Below are 18,284 nucleotides of genomic sequence, written 5' to 3'. Positions count from 1 at the left end.
AGCACTGCAACCAGCCTCTCAGGGTTGCATTGTCAATGGGGAAATGCCCATTGGTAGAAAATATTGTCTTTTTGCTGCCTACTTTCCTCCGAAAGACTTCCCATAACTTTGAAATCTGACTTAAGGCAATTTTTCCACTACTATTTCTGCTCTGCAGTAACTGTCTTCATTGTCCTGTGTTCCATAGCTGAGCTGGCTTTTCTAGTCTACTCACCGTTGTCTCTGGAGAACCTTATCGGGACACCTAAAGACTCGGAGACTATGCAGGCTAAGGCTGCACCTCTGAAGACGTGCTGGAGTGCCATATTAGGCCCATGTTCTGATTTGTGTAACATCCGAATCTCTATTTTGCTCTATGCAGCTGAATAACTGTGTGTGACACTTTATTAGTCTGCAAACATAATTGGTTACCCAACTGTGAGCAATACTGTACATTGATAGGTTACTTTGAATATTTAAAGTGTGCCTTAGTATGGTACTGTGATAAATTAGTGTTGTTTTTCTACTTGCCTGTGTGGATCTTTTTATGTGTTATTTCTGTTTTTAACTGTGCTGCACATCAGTGTCTCCTTCCTCCATAGGTTAGCCTTACTACTTGGTCTGTGCTACTTCAGGGAGTGGTTTAGCTCAACTGGGGTTGTGAATTCCTTTCTAATACAAAGATGGCTTTTTTCAGGTTCTACTACATGTCGGTGCTTTGCAAAACCATCCAAACAGTAGTCCGTCACTATCGAAGATATTAATCGCTACCTTTAGCTGGTATTTTGCAATAATCAGAGGCCTTTTTCAATAGTACATTTAGTTAACTTAAAATAGTATTTTCTGTTATTAATCTTATCTATCATGGAGCCATGGTATACTTGAGAAATGTATTTGATATTTTTGTCAGTCGTTTTATTTGCGTTGTAAAATGGATCTGTTTCTCTCTCTTCAGATAATAGACAAATGTAAACGAGATCCATCAGAAGAAATTGAGATTTTAATGCGATATGGACAACATCCGAACATTATAACTTTAAAAGATGTAGGTGAACTTTTCATTATGCATAAACATAGCAGTATGTTTTAAAATGTGCAACACTTTTCAATCTAGTTATTTAGCTTTTGAAATGTGACTGTGTAAAAGAGCATACAGCATTGCGGTGTGCAAATAGATTGTGAATTTTAACACTTAACTTCATGAAATAATGTTACCAATTCAAATAATACTCTCAAGACTTAAAACAATGAAGTCGAAAAAGTACTTGTCTTTCTACAGATTCTCCGCCCACAGATTCCTCATCTGGATCGATATCCTCCAGCGCTGGCTGTTCTTTGAAAATTGTGACGGGTGTTGTAGTGGTAGTTGTAGTGGTACTGGTTGACCAACCACTTCCTCGACTCATGTGCTTCTCGGCTACGGACATGACGTTGGTACCCATACATATAGTATGCACTACAAACCCCCACCTCGTCTCTCCCCGTTGCCCCTCCCATGCTCAGCAGCCAAGTGGGTTGTGTTCTCAACATTGAAATCAACCTGAACATGAAAATAACCTTAATTATTTGTCATCTCGTATCCCTTTTCCTATTATTTTTTTTGGTCAAGGAACTAAAACATCAAATGACACAGAATCAGAATGGTAGCACAGTGTTTTTTTAACGCTGCTTTTACCCCACTCACAAACGTTTTCACAAGCGGGAAGGATGGGAAGAGCGATGAGGAATGTATGGGTGGAGAATTCATAGAAAGAACATTACCGGTTAGTAATTTTTCCTTCAATGCATTGCATCCTTCCACAGTTTCCTCATCTGGATAGACTCCCAAAGCAGTGTAACAGTCCGAAGCGGGCTGAAGGCACTAAACCAAGAAACCTTTCAAAACTGCCCTGCCAACCAACAAACAAAGCTGTAGTGTTTTACAAATGTATGAAGACATCCGCGTGGCAGCCAGATAAATGTCTTTCAAAGGGACCTTTCTCTGCAGTGCTGAAGAAGCGGCTACCAACGGAACCTCCTCCACAGCTTTCTACGAGCGCTCAGTTATACGCAACCAAATCAAGCTTGACCTAATTTGCTTTGTAACCGCATGTTGGGGAGAATTCTCAGAAATGTGCAAATTCCTCTCTATTTTAGAGACCTCCAGCACTTTTGCTGGACTCTATCACTTTTAATTTTTAACCGGGAGAGAGTGAGACACTTTTCCCCACTCTCTCATGTATTTTTCTGCGATTTGGACTCTGTGTTTTTTGTGACTTTGGAGTCTGACGAGCTTCATAGGCATCATCTTTGCAATGTGACACACCACACCTTTAATGCAGTGGCACAGGGAAGTCCCTTAGATTTCCCAAAGGTTTAAATACCTTCTCTTGGATAAACTACTGTTTCCAAGAGCAGTGAAGTGAAATTGACTTTACTTACATTTTGTAATTTTCCAGACCCAGCACACACTATCTTATAATAGGGTGTTGGAGGGGTTACTTTGTATCCCCTTTGTCTAGTTTCTCATGTAACATTTTTATGTTACTCTTTTTACAATTAATGACTGGTGGTAGTGGTTTACTTTTGACTACCATTGTGTGTTTTTACCGCGGGTTGCAATTGCAGCCTTGGTAAAGCACCCATGGGTGCCCATTTGGCTTAATGGCCCTGGTCTGCTTTTTTTCACCATTTCTTGCTGGAAAGGTCCTTCTTGAGATTTGCTCTGTGCGCCAAACCAGGTTTGGTCTCTTTGTTCGTTTTGTCTTTGGCGGGATTCACAAGTGAAGCCCGCCTCTTGGTCCAGTATGTCTGGCAGGGGCAGGAAGTGAGGGAATTGCCTGAAAACTCCCTGTGCTTAATCCCCTTGGTTACAGGAATGCACTGAAAGGTGATTGGCCGGCTGGCTGTCCGGCAAGGACAGCCACACTGCTGTGTGATTGACAGCTAGGCTGGAATGAATGGGAGAAACCTGCATAAAAGGCGAGGCTTTTTGGCTTGGAAGGCTTTTTCGACCACTGGATGGTGTAAGAGGATTCAATTCAACACTACAGCTAAGTCAATGCGTAGTCTGGGATACTGAATGGAAACCCTTATTGATATATCTTTATGTCCAGTTCATGCGTTCTGGATGACTACCCCTATATAACACCCCTCTCTTGGAATCCCCCTGACCCCACTGAGCCAAGAAGTAGTTCTGTTTTGCAAGTTAAAAGGTTTATTTGATAATTTAAACAATAGATATATATATCCCACTTTATAATAATTTAATAATTGAATATGACACTTAATATGAGCAGTAATCAATAATGGATAGTCTGGCACTGGCACACTTGTGAATAGGAACAGAAGAATTAGGTGGTAGAGAATGCTTTATATAAGTTCAGATGGATGCAATGTTGAATAAAAATGCAGTACAGAAAATACTCAATATGATTTCACCAAAACAATGTAATCACTTTTCTCTGGCAATCCACTCCCCCCCTTTATGCAATGCAAGGAAATGGAAGGAAAGCACACAGTTCTCAGAAATGCAATCAAATGTAATCCCGTTCACCCCAGCAAGCTTAGACTACAGAAGTTGGAAACACAGGCCCAAAATGCTTTTATATGTGCTGGCAATGAAGTGAAAAATATGTTAAAATGCTTTTAATTCCCTCTAGAGGTTCAGGGTGAGTGAAATATACTTGGGATGAGTTCAGGCTCACTTTAGCAAGGATCTAGGGGTAACTAGCAGATTAAACGAATTTTTGGCAAATGAAAGCAAGAAAACTGCTGTTTTCACACGTGGAGAAATTTGCAAATCGCGGTAAAATTCGCGAGTGCGTTTTTCGCGATTGCGGCAACAGTGTATGGAATAGGAATGCGGTTCTAGGTTCGTTGAAAAGCAAAGATTCTAAGCTTTCATAGGAAAGTTACTGCAAGCCTCTAAGACAAACTGTCACGGAGATATGAGCGATATGGTAAAGGTCATTTTTCAGATTTGAAATTTTAAAGTTCAAAGTGATAATTGACAGCTAGGAACTAGAAATGACAGGTGACAGCTTTGCAAATGACAGGTGACAGTTAGGAGGCAGTTCTACTTAGATTAAAATAGATTGAATTATATTATTTTAACTAAGAGATTGGTTCTGCACAGTTCTGCTAGGTACTCACACTATATTCTTGAATTAGAATGGGCCTCGCCACGGATCTGGTCAGGTTTTAGACTGGACTCTGGTCTGGTCTCTGCACTTCACAGTGATCTGGGTCAGCTCTCTGGTTCTGCTAACAGTGGTCTGGGTCAGCTCTGCTCTCTCTCTGGGTACAGCACTGCTTCTGGATCTTTCTGCACAGCTTTCTCTGGAGATTGATGGATTTGAAGTCTGGATCTCTGGATGTGGTATGGTCCGGCAGAGCGCGTTGCAGCAAATGGAATTGAATGTCCCTATCTGTCCTGACTGTCTGCTTTTATGTGTTTTGAAAATGGGTGGAGAGGCTAGCTTCCTAGGCCCTACCCCTCTCCACTTGTCATTGGCCACTTCCTCCTCTTCCCCTTGATTGGGGGAATGAAATGAAGTGTCATCACGATGAGGTCTGTTTATGATACAGAGAACCCACCCCTGTCAAATTACACACAATCTATATTTTGACCCAAAAGACATATTTGCACAGGTACACATTTGTTTAAAATTACATGCACCCATCACATATCACAGGAGGTATACCCTGTCCAAATCTGCTCTTCCTGGGAGCTTGCATTCAGAAATGGCAACATATTTCACTTTTTGGTCAGGTTACCAATATCAGATTCTTACTCAAATTTACCCAAATGTGTGCAAGGCATGCAGGCATTAATTGATGAAGTATCAGACTTTTCACATGCAGACATTTTAAGTAATACCCTCTTAACTGCTAGTTTGCCCCCAGATCATGCCACCGGTTCTAAAAACCGCTTAAAATGTGGGCAGAAAAATCACAAGAATTATGGTATCATTTAAATAATTATGACAAGTCCGTACTATGAGTTATTCATCTTTTTCTAAAACCATATTCTGGCTACAGGGGTGTGTCTTTTCAGGTCACATGGTACAGAAACCAGTCTTTCCACTTTCTTCAAGCTCAGCCTCTGTCTCCAGTTTCTCCACCTCCCAGTTTCTGCCAAGAGGAAGCCATTTTTTTACCCCTGCAATAAACCATCTGCCTGGGCCCTGGAAGGCCCATTGTTCAAGAGGAAGCCATTTATGGCCACTTCCATAAACCCTCTGCCTGGGTCCTATGTTTAGTCTCTAGCAGTCCCTTGATAATCCAATCAGAGAAGTGTCAGATCCCTTTTGGTGGGAGCAGCAAAAGGGCAGCTAGGCCTGGGAACACAGCTGTTGTGCAAGTCTCATCTCCTGTCGGGGGTAGCTGGTGGGCAGAATTCAGTTTCATTAAGCCAGGTTTCAGATAAAATGTCACTTTTTGTTACCCAGTTTAAGTCAAGACAATGTTTACATATGCAGCTAGAATGCTGATTCTAAGCTTAAAACTATGACATTAAAACAATTGCAACCTATGTGACACTCAAAAGTAGGTCACTCATTTCTTTTAAACATTTAGATTTCTTAGTGTCTTTCAGTCCAAATTTACTTAAACTGCTGAAATCCACAGCTCAGCCAGTCTTGTTATAAACCTTCAAGTCACTTCAGAATATAACTTTACATTTTATCCACCTCTCAGTAAGCCTTTCTTTGGCATGCTTTGGGTTCATTTATTCAGTTTTAAACAAAAAAAAAAATCTGGTGTTGTTAAAACGCCGGCTTTCTGATAGTGGTGAGTACTGGTAATGCACCCATTTTTGGGATTTAAGAAAATGAATTCCCCACAATTCTAGGTTGCTTTTGGCAATCAGCATTGCCATTCCCAATGGTTTCAGACTACTGTGTGGGTAGTCCAATGGTGGTTTTAGGCAGTGCCCTTCTGTGCCCATAACATCGGCAAAAATGAGTGGCAGCCTATTCTTTATGCATTTCCCTGTGCATTTTCTGGGAAGCTCTGGCCATCATGATGTTTTCCATGTCAGTACTGCACAGTTTTTGAGGTAGGGCTCGGATGTATGGGTAAAAACATCCCACAGAAGGAATCCGTAGAAGAACTTGGAAGTGATGCCTGCTGCAACTCCTGGACCGTTGGTTTGCCCGGTGAAGCCCTGCTGCTGTGCTGAAGCTCCAAATTCGTTTCAACTAGAGAAGCCCTGCAAGGACAACTTCTCCCCTTGAGTTGGTGGGACCAATCAACTCCAAAGTGAACTCGTTTGGACATCCTCTCGGATCTGGCTGTACTTCCACTGCTGCTGGAACTGAAGTGCCAGGGAGAGGAACACCAAACCGAGTGCAACACTTTTAAGATGGACCCGAGCGCCAGAAAGGTCCTCCAGACTCCCTCGAAGCAGGATTAACCAAGCCTGAGCCACCTCAACAGAGTGCTGGATCCCAGACGTAAGGAAAGTCCACAAGGTATCCGAGAACCGCTGTGGTGCAATTCACGAGAAGCTGAAACCGCGTAGTGCCACTGACCTGAAGTTTGCCCATTGCTGCCGCCGACCTTCGAACAGTAGTCCCCAGACGTCCTTCCTTTTGTTCCCACAACTGAGGACCAGGAACAACAGGATCTGCCATACTACAACAGAAACAGAAGCCAGCTGGAACCAATTTCTTCAGACCTAAGGTACTGTAAACTAAGGGGTACTTGCATCTTGTTGTGTAGCATTGCTAGCTCTCATTTGAGGCTTGTCTTTGTTACCTTTTGCAGAGTTGCTTTGCCCATCACTAGTCTCCCAGCTTGTGGCCCAACAGTGATTTCCTTTTCAACAAAAACTCTGTGTAACATTGTGCAAGACTTTTTCCTTACCTTCAAGAAGAACCACAGCTCCCCTAGACTTTGCTCAACTGACATTGGCTGTCCTGACTTCCCAAAGACTCTACTAAACTCTGACTTTGAGTTTCGATCTGTCCCTCCAAAGAATCACACATTCATAACTTGTGTAGTTGGGAAAGGCTTAATCTACATTGCATTGGGGGTTTAAAAGTGCTTACCTGTTTCAGAAACTTGTTAACCATTGTTTTCTCTCTTAGCCTTTTCCTTTTGACACCAAACTCAGTATTGCTCTAAATGTACCAGTGGTACATCAATGTCCACAGTGTCCTAGTTAAGTCACCTGAGGGTGTATGAAGTGCATGTGTGCCATCCCAAATGGGTATCTACTGATTTATTGAAACTGAGAGTGTGTATTTCTGAAGTATATTTAAGTGTTACATATTTGCTCCCTTCTAAAGAAGGCTTATTCAAACTGACTGTTACATTAATAAACAATTGTTTCATCAAGAAACCTTGAGAGTAAGTGTTATTTGGATACTTGTCACTGAAGCTCTGTTACAACCCTACAGCACAACATGGCCCCTCCTGAACTACCTCCTTGACGTCCTTTCAGGTCTCACTGCCTTTCTCCTCCGGTTGAACTGCTGTCCTGCAATGACGGCTTCCTCGTCCGTTCGGCCTTGCTCGGAGTATGCTCTGGTAGTCTGCATTTTATCCCTATGGTGAAGGTTAGCCGTGTGTGTGTACTTGTCAGCAATTGCCTGACTCTGCCTGACCCTTGTGTTGGGTCATGTCAGGTAAACATCTTGGGTATTAGTCCGTTGTCATTCACGCTGTGAGAAAGTGTTAGTGTTGGAAAGGGGTGGAGGTAGAGTTTCCACGTATCCTGCTGTCATAAAGAAGGGGAATAACGCATCTCAGCCTTCGGTGTCACACTTCCACTCCCTGAGAACTCCCTCACAAGTCCACCCCCAGGAATTGGATCCATTTGCGATGGTCATGCCCTGGCCACCTGGATGTCAGATCCCCGGGGACTAGTAAGTGAGACACCTTCAGGTTTCTCACAGTGCTTAGATGTTTTCTGGCTTTATCTACTCTTATCTGCTTTATTTCATCTGTATTCACGCTGCACTTCATGCTACCTGATATCAGAAACAAAACAATCTGAGGGCCCTCGTTGCGTGAAGGACCATGGGTACAGTGGACATCACACTAGGGCTAGTATTACTGGCACGCCCTGTCAACGTCCCTTTTCGAATTTCAAAAATAAAAAATGTTATACTCTGCGGCTGCCACTAGATGTCGGCCTACGCAGAGCATGTGAATCTAAGCAGATACAAGCATTAGAAATAAGATTACGGTGAGTAATGTATTATATATATAATCAAATTATTATTATTACATGGCCCGCAGCGGTAGTGGCCCTGTAGTGCCTGCCCCCCCCCCCCCCCCCATGAACAAATCCTCACAAAACATTACCAAGTAGGTATATGGCTCCATCAGAGTGATCCTGCAAAGTTTGGTCAAGGGGGACAAAGTTATAGGGGGTCCCAAAATGTGATTCTTTTTCCCAAGAAGCAATAAAAAAAGAACTTTACTCGCTTTACTTACTAAACCGCTGGATGGATTTTCACCAAATTTGCGGCAGGGGCGTCGCCTTGTTAAATCCGTCCATTAGTTTATTTTTTAAAAGGACCAAAAAGTAGGTACAAAAAAATTAGCGCTATCCGAGTTCGGTCTGCGGACTCACTTCCCTGTTCACTCCGCGGACGGCCCCCGATTGGTCCAGAGGTTGATGTGAAGTGCGCCGACATCGGACATGCCCGCTCATTGGTCAATAAAAAACGTGAGGTGTGTCTGATTTTTAGACACATCTGCCATGTTGGATTCGCAGACAGCACCCGTTGTCCGCTAACATCACGGTAAAGGCATGTTAAAAAACACAACATTGCACTTGTCTAACTAATGAAACAATCTCTAGGGAAGTGAGGGGTCTTGAGGATGGGATGGGATATCGTTTTTCTACTCTGATGTCCACGAACAGCCTGGGGCAGTCCTGTGATGTTCGCGAACATCTTAGATGTTCGGGGGCATCTATGCTTATTTGTGCATTAAAGGTTTGGTGAAAAGCAGTTTTTGGATGGCTTATAACTTTGGCGCCTCTTAATGAAACTGGATGAAATTTGGGAATTTCATTATAGACCCAATTCTGGTTGAAAGGTTTGGTGCCGTTTTGTCAAGAGGTAACAAAATTAGAGGAGGTCCCAAAATACTTTAAAGGCTTATAAATGTGATGCCGTTTCACGAATCTGCACAAAAGTTTGCAAAAAATATTTCAGATTTAGATATAGGAGTGTGGCAGAGTGTCTTGTCACGCAAGGGGAGACCGGAGTCTGCTTTTGCTGTCTATTGCTGGAGGCAATGCCTAAAACCTGCGTTTCTGGCAGAGCCAAGGCGGAGTGTGGCAGAGTGTCTTGTGTCTGGTGGCGGGCCGCATGGTAGCCTGCGTAGGGATTAACAGCATTGAGACCTGCCTCCGCTCGCTATGATGCCGGATTGCGATGGATGAAGATCGGGACATCAAGCGAGTAAGTGTCTCACTGAAAGCCGCTTCTTGTGTCGAGTGTTGGCTGTGGCTGTTGAATCTTTGCCTCTGAGATGATAATTTAAACCCATTCGTTCGGGTAGGAGACTTCCTTAAAGACTTTGTCCAGTACCCCCCGAAAGACTTTAAAACTGATTGTTGATCCCGGAGGTAGCTAATTGTTCCATAATTTGACATAAACTTGGTTGCCTGGGATGCATTTGGTGGGTCTCAGGTCCCTGGGCATGCCCATCATCGGGAGAGTTTTTCCGTTACTACAAACATCTAAACATTTTTGATACAGACTGAGTGGGCACACTTGAACTTTGACATATAATTGTCACCCCCAGACCGATAAACATCAAGCTAAAATTGAACGCGAGGTCGGGCCTGAGAAGTGATCCCGTTAATGAAAGGGAAATGTAGGCGGAGCCCTCCCCAAACTAGGAAAACATGTTGTGATGGCCCTGAATCTAAAAAAGGGAAGAAGGAAAAGGTCCAGAGTGGCCACTGTTCCATCCCTAACCAACCAAAAATCTTTGGGCTGTTCACTGGAGTGAGCAGCCCCTGACAAAAAAGACTGGATGCCCATGAGAAATTCTCATCGCACCAACTTGTAACAATAGCACCCAGTTTGCAGAACCCAATGCAACAAAGGGGAAGGTATTGAGTACTGAGCACTGAGAGGGAGATGCATTTGCATTGCTGTCTAGCTCAGTGCTATCCTTGGATAATAATGGTTCGCTCCTAAACCTATAAATCATTACATGGGAACGCCCATGGCACTACGCAGCTAGAGAGAGCTAGCACTTGTACTAATCTCTCAATGAGCCTAAATATGGCAGCGTTTGCACTGGACTCTAGGAAAGGGAGAGATTCCAACGTTACTGCCCAGAGTATATGTCAACGCCCGATGGGACCTCTATGGGGAATAATGGAAAACCCAAACGTCATATAGGAGAGCTTGCCTCTAAACTGGAGGCACTGCTAGCCCTCTGTTCGGTAATTGCAGTTGGTCAAGGAGAGCAAAAGAAGCTTATGAATACTGTGATGCCGATTAACGGACATAATAAGCAGTATAACTCTGCGGCATCAGACGTACATACCCTCTCACATTCTTCCTAAGCCCAGCACCGAGTTGGAGTTGGGTTTACACTCAGATGGTTGCAGGATCCACACTGACCAAGACTGGCAGACGCAGAGGATTCTAATATCTGACTCGCTGGAGAGATGCGAGGTGACCTGGAATTCACAGGGTTCCGTTAACATTGCAGCAAGGAATGAGGAGGATGCAATGGACGCACTGTGTGCAGAAATTTCAATGATGTAGAACTGTATACCTGCTGCTAATCGCTCCTCCCCATTGTTTACATCAAGTCCTCTCAATAAACCATTGGATAAGAAGAGCTGTGAGTTGAAGTTGACCAGTGCGTCTAGAGCTGGTCTTTGCATCAGGAAGTGCAGGCGGCTGCCTGAGGTGCCAGGCTCCTTGGGGGCGCTGGTCTGACTTCAACAACACCATTATAATCATTTTAATTATTGCAAAAAAGTATATATGGTACACAAAAAACAAAGTGAAACCTGTTCAATTATCAGAATCTCCAATTCCTGCAGTCGGCAGCGGGGCGTTTAAAGCCAGGCCCCTCTGGGGTCTTTGCAAACTCTTGCCGCTGTGCCTTAAAAGCAATGTGTTGCTTATAAGTTCCCAGGCCGAGGCTTGGGTGATCACACGTGCCTCCTCCTCAGGGCATGTGCTGTACAGAGTTGGGGCTGATTGATTGATTGATTGGGCAGGTAGGGTACAGACAGCACTTGCGAAGTTGTGCTCGAGTAGTTAGTATCTCGGGTACATGCAACTCTTCGTGCCAGCGTAGGACACACGGTCCGGATGGGAAGAGGGGATGTGCCTGTGTTTGCATTATTGTAGCTCTGCATCCTGCTCTGTTAGGCCAGTGCTGTGGGTGTGGGGCAGTGGTGCAACGACCATGCAGTACGGGTGCAACACAGTAATATAAGAGTCACTCCTATCATAGGCTGTATGCATTATTAATGCAATTCAGGAATGCAAAGGTGTTCATTTGTCACTGTAATGGAGCACTGCAAAGCCCCTTCATTAAAAGAGTAACCACCTTTAATGTACATTTAACTCACATACTAAGGAATACAGAAATACCCTACTTTTAAAATGATGGTCGCCACGTTAACACAGACATGAAAATCTCTTTCTTTGCTATGCTCTGGATGTAGCACAAGCACAGCAATGTATATACATCAAGTATTTAATTTCCAAAATGACAAGTGTAAAATATCAACTGAAAATAGCTTATTTTTAATATTAATATTGTTCAACCAATTTGTATTTGTATTTTGTTTATTTGTGGAGTGCATGTAGCCCTGGGGCAACTGAGCGCTATTCTTACAATACATAGTTATCATATTTACATAGTTTTTACAATTTGCATATTTACAATTTTTCCACATGACGCCGCAATATGTACAGTCAATAAAGTGAGAAATCAAATGTACACACAGGAGTAAAGAACATACATCAATGCAAGTATATGACAAGAGAAGATAAGATCGCTGACCTATACAATGTGGTCCTGCTCACGGAGCCAGTCTTTAACCTTTATTACGGAATACCATGAAGGATGGTTCTGCTCTTATGGTACTGGGGAGTGAATTCCATTTTTTAGCTCCCAAGACAGGGAAGCTAATCCCACCCGCTCGTCGTTGGTTAAACCGTGGTATTACAATGCAATGAGATTGTGCTGTTCTTGTAGGTCGTAATGATGAATGTTATGTGAAGGTATCACATAGGTAAATTGGAGCCTGGTTATAGAGGCACTTGTGTGTTAGTGAGAGTGATTGAAGATATATTCTTTGTTTAATACTCAGCCAATTTAAGTTTTGTCTGGCTGTAGTGATGTGATGTTTCCTAGGGATGTTACACGCAGCTCTGACTACATTATTTTGCATGGTTTGCATTTTATTAATATTGTATTGCGAGGTTCCTAAGTAGAGGGCATTGCAGTAGTCTAGCTTCGATAGTACTAATGCTCTAGCTACTGTTATGCAATTGATCGGTGAGAGGTAGGGGCGACAGGCTGTGATGAGCTTACACATGTACGATGTAGCTGACGCTAAAGCATTAGTTTGTCTTGTGAGCGATAGTGGAGTCGATCTAGATGCCTAAGGTTTTCACATTGTTATCAACTTTAATAGTATTGCCGTCAATGTTGAAAGTTTTGAATGTTGTTCAGAGTTTGTTTAGTTTAGTGGTAGAACCGAGTAGAAGTAGTTCAGTTTTATCGTCGTTTAGACATAAACCGTGTTTAGCCATCCAAATATGCATAGTACTGTAGATGTCATTTAATGTTTTACTCTCTACATTGTAATCACCAGTAATGGGAATGTGTATCTGAGTGTCGTCCGCATAGTTGGTATACGTGACACTCAGTCTAGAGTATCAAATAGCAGTTTGGTGAATACGTTGTAGAGCGTTGGAGACATGCAAGATCCTTGGGGGACTCCACAGGTGACTGGTGTAGGATCGGCTGATGCAGATGGTGCAAAGACCCTCATGGATCTGTTGCTAAGGAAGGATTTGATTCATGAGTTCGCTTGGTCTGAGAAATGTGCGGCAGATGATAAATGTTTGCAGAGGATTTCATGGTTCACTAAATCAAATGCTGCGGATAGGTCAAGTAGAAGGAGTAAGGCATATTTCCCTTTATCTTTTAATGACTGAATTTGAGTCTTAAGGTCAATAAGTGCCATATCCGTCCCATGTCTAGGTCTGAAGCCTGATTGTCTTAGTCCCAATAGGTTATTAGTTTCCAAGTATTGCCGAATTTGGAGGTATGCTGCACGGTCCAATATTTTCAGTAAAAAAGGGACAGTCGTGATAGGTCTGTAATTGGCTGGGTTGTTTGGATCCATCGTAGGTTTTTTAGTAACAGGAGTACCCAGGTGTCTTTCTAATTGGTGTGGACCGTACTCTTGTCGAATGAGGCATTAATGAATGCGGTAATAAAGGGAGCGAGTTTGGTGGCCGCTTCCTTGATGATAGTGGCTGGGCATACATCACCCTTGTTATTTGATGGTTTAAGTTTGCGTATGATCAGCTCTACTTCTTTAGTTGTTAGAGGTTTCAAGTTAAATGGTGTTGGATTAGAGGTGAGGACAGGCGGTATATCCTGTGGTAAGGCATTATCTATGAGAGTTGTCTTGATGGATATTTTGTTCAGTAACAAAGTGATTTTGTCTTGTAATGATTTGTATACTGGTACACGAAGTGGTATCTTTGATACATGAGTCCGGAATAGGGGATCACGATTCCAATTCTTTAAGGATGTTGAATAACTGTTTAGTACTGGAGTTGGCTTTTGCTATGCGGTTAGTGAAGTTGTCTTTTTTTGCCTGGACAATAGCAATTTTATAATTGAATGAGGCTGCCATGAAAATATCTTTATTTTGTTTAGATGGGGATTTTTTCCAGGTGGTTTCCGCTAATCTTTTCTCTTTCCTCAGATTTTTCAGGTGAGGTGTGTACCATTTGTTGATATGAGCCTGAGTCTTGGGTTTTTGAAGTTTGAGCGGTGCTATAATGTTGATAAGAGTATCATTGTAGAGATTAACTAAGTCTGATGGGTCAGAGTTGGTGGTGGTCAGATGAGTTATAGGACATAGGAGTGGAAGTACATTTTCCAATGTGAGTTTTCGTTTACATCTTGTCATTGTTGCTGGAAGTTTAGTGGTGCTGGTGCAGGGTGCAACCTTGTCTAAGCTGAATGTAATTAAATGATGGTCGATCCATGCACACGGGGTGTTGTCCAATACCTTAATATTGCAATTGAGATCCGCTAGCCAGTCAAGCGTACGGCCATTGTTATGCGTAGGGCTGGTAATACGATGTGTGAACCCCAACTAATAATATCCTTGAGGGTAGTGGGTTTGGAATCTGTAGGGTCGTCCAGGCCTAAGTTAAAGTCGCCTAAAATTATGACTTGAGAATTGCATTTTGTATTATTGGACAATAGGTGAGAGATGTCATCTTCGAAGGTAGTAGTATTACCCAGGGGTCTGTAGATTAGATGCAAGGTAATGGTAGAAGTGACAGATGTGGATAATTTAACTGGAAGTAATTCAGTGGATGGGAACTGTTGTTTGTTGGCCATTCTTAGCTCTAATGCTGTTTTGTAGATAAATGCGACTCCACTCCCTTTGGTGGAAGTAGACTCTGTATCAGCTCATATAATAGAGTAGTTATGTGGCAGGGCAAGTGCTAGTGTGGGGCCCGACGCCTGGTTAAGCCAAGTTTCTGTGATGGCCATGATATCGAGATCATTCATCGTTTGGATGTCCAGTATGTCCAAAGCGTGTGCTTGAAGGGATCTTGCATTGATCAGCCCTACATTTAGGGTGTTGGTAATATTGCTCAGTGATGATAATAGAGTTTTGCTATTTTTGTCAACTTTAGTAGGTTCTACAGAAATAGGTTGTATCATAACAGTATTATTGACCATGAAGGTTAGGTTCTTGGTCTCAGGTCTTAGTCTAGAGTGTCAATGGTATCTGGAGGTGAGTTTTTGGTACCTTAATAATGTGGGGCAAGGTAATGTTGTGATGTTTGTGAGCGGATTACTGCTAGGTGGTAAGTTCTGGGTAGTCTGATAGTGTGGTGGCACACAAGGTATTCCATCATTGGAAATGTGAGGCACAGCTATACCATAAGAGGCTAGATTATCCTGAGCCAAGCGTATAAAAGGGAGCTTAGAAGGAGTGTTTAAGCTACTTATGAGGCAAGGTTTTAGGAATCTAGAGGGCTGAACGTCATTAGATGATGGCAGATTGAATTTCATCGCAAGGTTTATAGTAGTGCAATTTTTACGCAGAGAGGAAGCCATGTTTTTGTATGTGGGGTAGTACTCACAATGGATATGTTAAGTAAAATCCAAGTATTGAGTGCACTGAGGAAGCCTAGGAGCAACGTTAATTGTGACAGCATCGTGATTCTTAAAGGGCACAAAATGACAAGATCTTGTTGCACTAGCAAGGAGTACGTACCGTGTGGAGTGAAAGGCCGCGCAAATAGGTAAGTAGGTTGGTCCAGGAGTCAACACTAACGTGACGTGAGGGTAACAGTAGTAGCAGGGTAGGCTTGTCCAAAAGTCCACGCTAACATGTAATGAGGCTAGCAGTAATAACAAGGTAGGCTAGCCAGAAATCCACGCTAACATGTAGAGGGGCTAGCAGGGATAACAAGATAGGCTAGTCCACAATATAAACACTATAGCAGAACGAGCATTCGGAATGTAGTGTTACACTGTAATTCCACAAAGTAAGGTTGCGGTTGCGCACCACAGAAGCATCAAGCTATATAGTAGAAGTCCACCATTTACGTTTCTGCCTCGCCATCCATGGTGTCACTGAACAATCTAATCAACTTGAAAATGAGTGACTGTCTGCAAGCTAAATGGGCAGTGCAGAGAAGTGATACAGCACCCACATATGCTTATATATTTAGAGGGTCGCCCTCGCTTCCCAAGCACTCTGCAATTCGTCACAAGGGTGCCCCCAGGTCAGGCTTCCCCGTAATGCTGGTGTTTGCTAAGAGACTGCATAGGGCACACACAGACACAAAGCTGCACCCATTATTGTGTTGCACCCGGTCACACACTGAGGCGCACAGAGGCACAGGAGAAGCACCAGATCAGACACAAATGAGGGGACGGGGATAATTGGGTGGGGCACAGGCACTGGTTAGACCGCTCACCCACGTCCCCCTCCCCAACCACCCACCTTGAGTGAATCAAGCAGAGCCCAGGCAAATACCACCAATCAGATTCAGTGATACAGATCTGACACCTGAAATCTTAAGCAAAACACATGAAACCCCATGACCCCTCCCCTTATCTTAGTAAGACATTTCAGACTTCAGCAATCCCCCCTCTTCCGTTCATCATGTATGGTAAGACGAACAGAGCCGTTGACGGACAGAACAGGACACAGACAATAAATGGTGCTGGCGGCTGCGCAGTGAACAAATGCCCAGCGATTACTAATGTAAAATGTTTCATTGTTAGCACATGCCTTTGTATGTATACATTTTTAGGAAAATGAAGGAGGAGGAGTGATTGTACTTGCATGTCAGGGGAGTGATTGGAAGGGTAGGGGCAGGAGACTGTTCTTTCTCACAGCAGTGCTTAAGATTGTGGTTTCTCTGGTTTCAGATGTGAAGGATAGAGTTAACTGACTGTAACATTGAAACTGAACTAGAATAGTCTCATTAAAATGTGTAAAGAAGTTAGATACCTCCACACAAGTAAGTTTGCCCCTTCCCCCTCGTCTCTGAAGTTAGCACCTCTGGCAACATTTTGGGGGGTGCCAACCATGCTTCCTGCCTGGGGTGCAATCTGGTCTAAGACCGGCCCTGAGTGCGTCTCTCCAAGCACCACAAGGGGAACACCAGACCTTGCCGGGTAAAGCTCACCAAAGGTCAAGTATGAAACTGGGCAAAGTAACCAGGTTCCAGGGGATGGAACAAGTAGGTATGTCACCGTTTAGGGTCCTCTTGACCTTTGGACTATGCAAAATGGGAATAACCCAGTAAACCAAGCCTGTGTGGCCTGGACAGAGGACCTGGTACCAACCCACACCACGTTGGCTAAAGTGGGCGCCCAAAAAGTGACCAACAATGATACCCCCACATGTTGCAACGTCTCATTGGGGGGGAATTGCTCACAGAACGAGAGAGCCCTGCGGGATTCTAATTCAGTAAAAACTCGAGGGCAGAAAGGGAAAAAAACTGCCAATGTTTGCTGCCCAATTAGTGTAAACACTGGTGATAGGGTCATGCGCACGAACAGACCAGGAAATTCAGTAAAGCTGGAGGAGATGGAGCCCACGGAGGAGAGCCCGTTCTTTAATAGACGTACTCTGCTCTGACTTTGGGAAGACAGAGTGGCTCTCTACCATCACCTCTTCCGATATGTTCTGCCTACAATTGCCTAAATGGGGCAGCGATACAAACTGGGTGCTGATTCGGTTTGCCTCCAGATCTGTGGTATGTGACAATGGTGACGTTTTGCTTACTCAAGGGCTACGTTTGACTGTATCCAATGACTTATTGGCTCAACCTGATGGCAGGGAAATAATGCCCGTTCGGGGAAAAGTCTGGCAGACTGAGTATCTGGGTGTGAGAGGGAAAGAACCTTGGCAGGGTAGCACCAAGTTGGCCAGCCCTGGATATGAAGCAATTCAATGGGTGAGGATCCCTTAGTGCCCTAACGGAAGAGAAGGTGGGAATGAATCTCCCAATTGACCTTTGAAGATCATAAATTGGAACACGAGAGGATTCAGTCACCTCTTGACAGGCAAGGGGTCTATGGGTGAACTGGGCAATTACGATATATTAACGCGCCAGGAAACTGGGTTGAACTGTGACTTAGTGGTGGATGGTTTTCAGGTATATCAGGTTTTGCCCAATAAGGGGGCAAGAGGGCAACCTTTTGGGGGATAAGGGATTGGAATTGATAATAAAATCAAGTCATGTAGCAGGTCCCCTCTGCCGCTGGCTGCTAATGTGCTGGCAGTGGAACTACAAATGGACATACTAGGAAGTGGAAATAAGATGCTTATTTTTAACATATATTCCCCCCAGGCCTGGGAATTATGGACCATGTTCTTGAACAGATTGAAGTGATCTTTGTTGATAATTGTAACACTGTTAGATCATCCGATATTGGTGGGTGGTGATTTCGGCGCCAAATGTGTGGATGAAGTACCTAGTGCACAGTGTGGGGACATAGCTCATGCGTGTACCATGTGACAAGGTAAAGGTAATGACAAAGGTAAGAAATTGATAAAGTTCTTGCGAACCTGGGATTTAGTATTGCTAAAT

General features: G+C 43.5%; 1 protein-coding gene across 1 annotated transcript in view; it reads left to right on the top strand.

Moving 5' to 3' along the window:
* Positions 1–18,284, top strand: part of RPS6KA6 (ribosomal protein S6 kinase A6) — a 905,586-nt gene that overhangs the window by 535,154 nt on the left and 352,148 nt on the right. The window contains exon 16 of the mRNA XM_069612921.1: positions 935–1,024. Within this exon, the coding sequence (XP_069469022.1) occupies positions 935–1,024 (90 nt within the window). The remainder of the gene's footprint in view (positions 1–934; positions 1,025–18,284) is intronic.

Source organism: Ambystoma mexicanum, chromosome 5p, assembly GCF_040938575.1.
Source record: "Ambystoma mexicanum isolate Mex_15411 chromosome 5p, UKY_AmexF1_1, whole genome shotgun sequence".
Taxonomy (NCBI): Eukaryota; Metazoa; Chordata; class Amphibia; order Caudata; family Ambystomatidae; genus Ambystoma; species Ambystoma mexicanum.
Note: the sequence above shows the minus strand (reverse complement) of the source record. Positions and strands in the feature narration are given on the sequence as shown.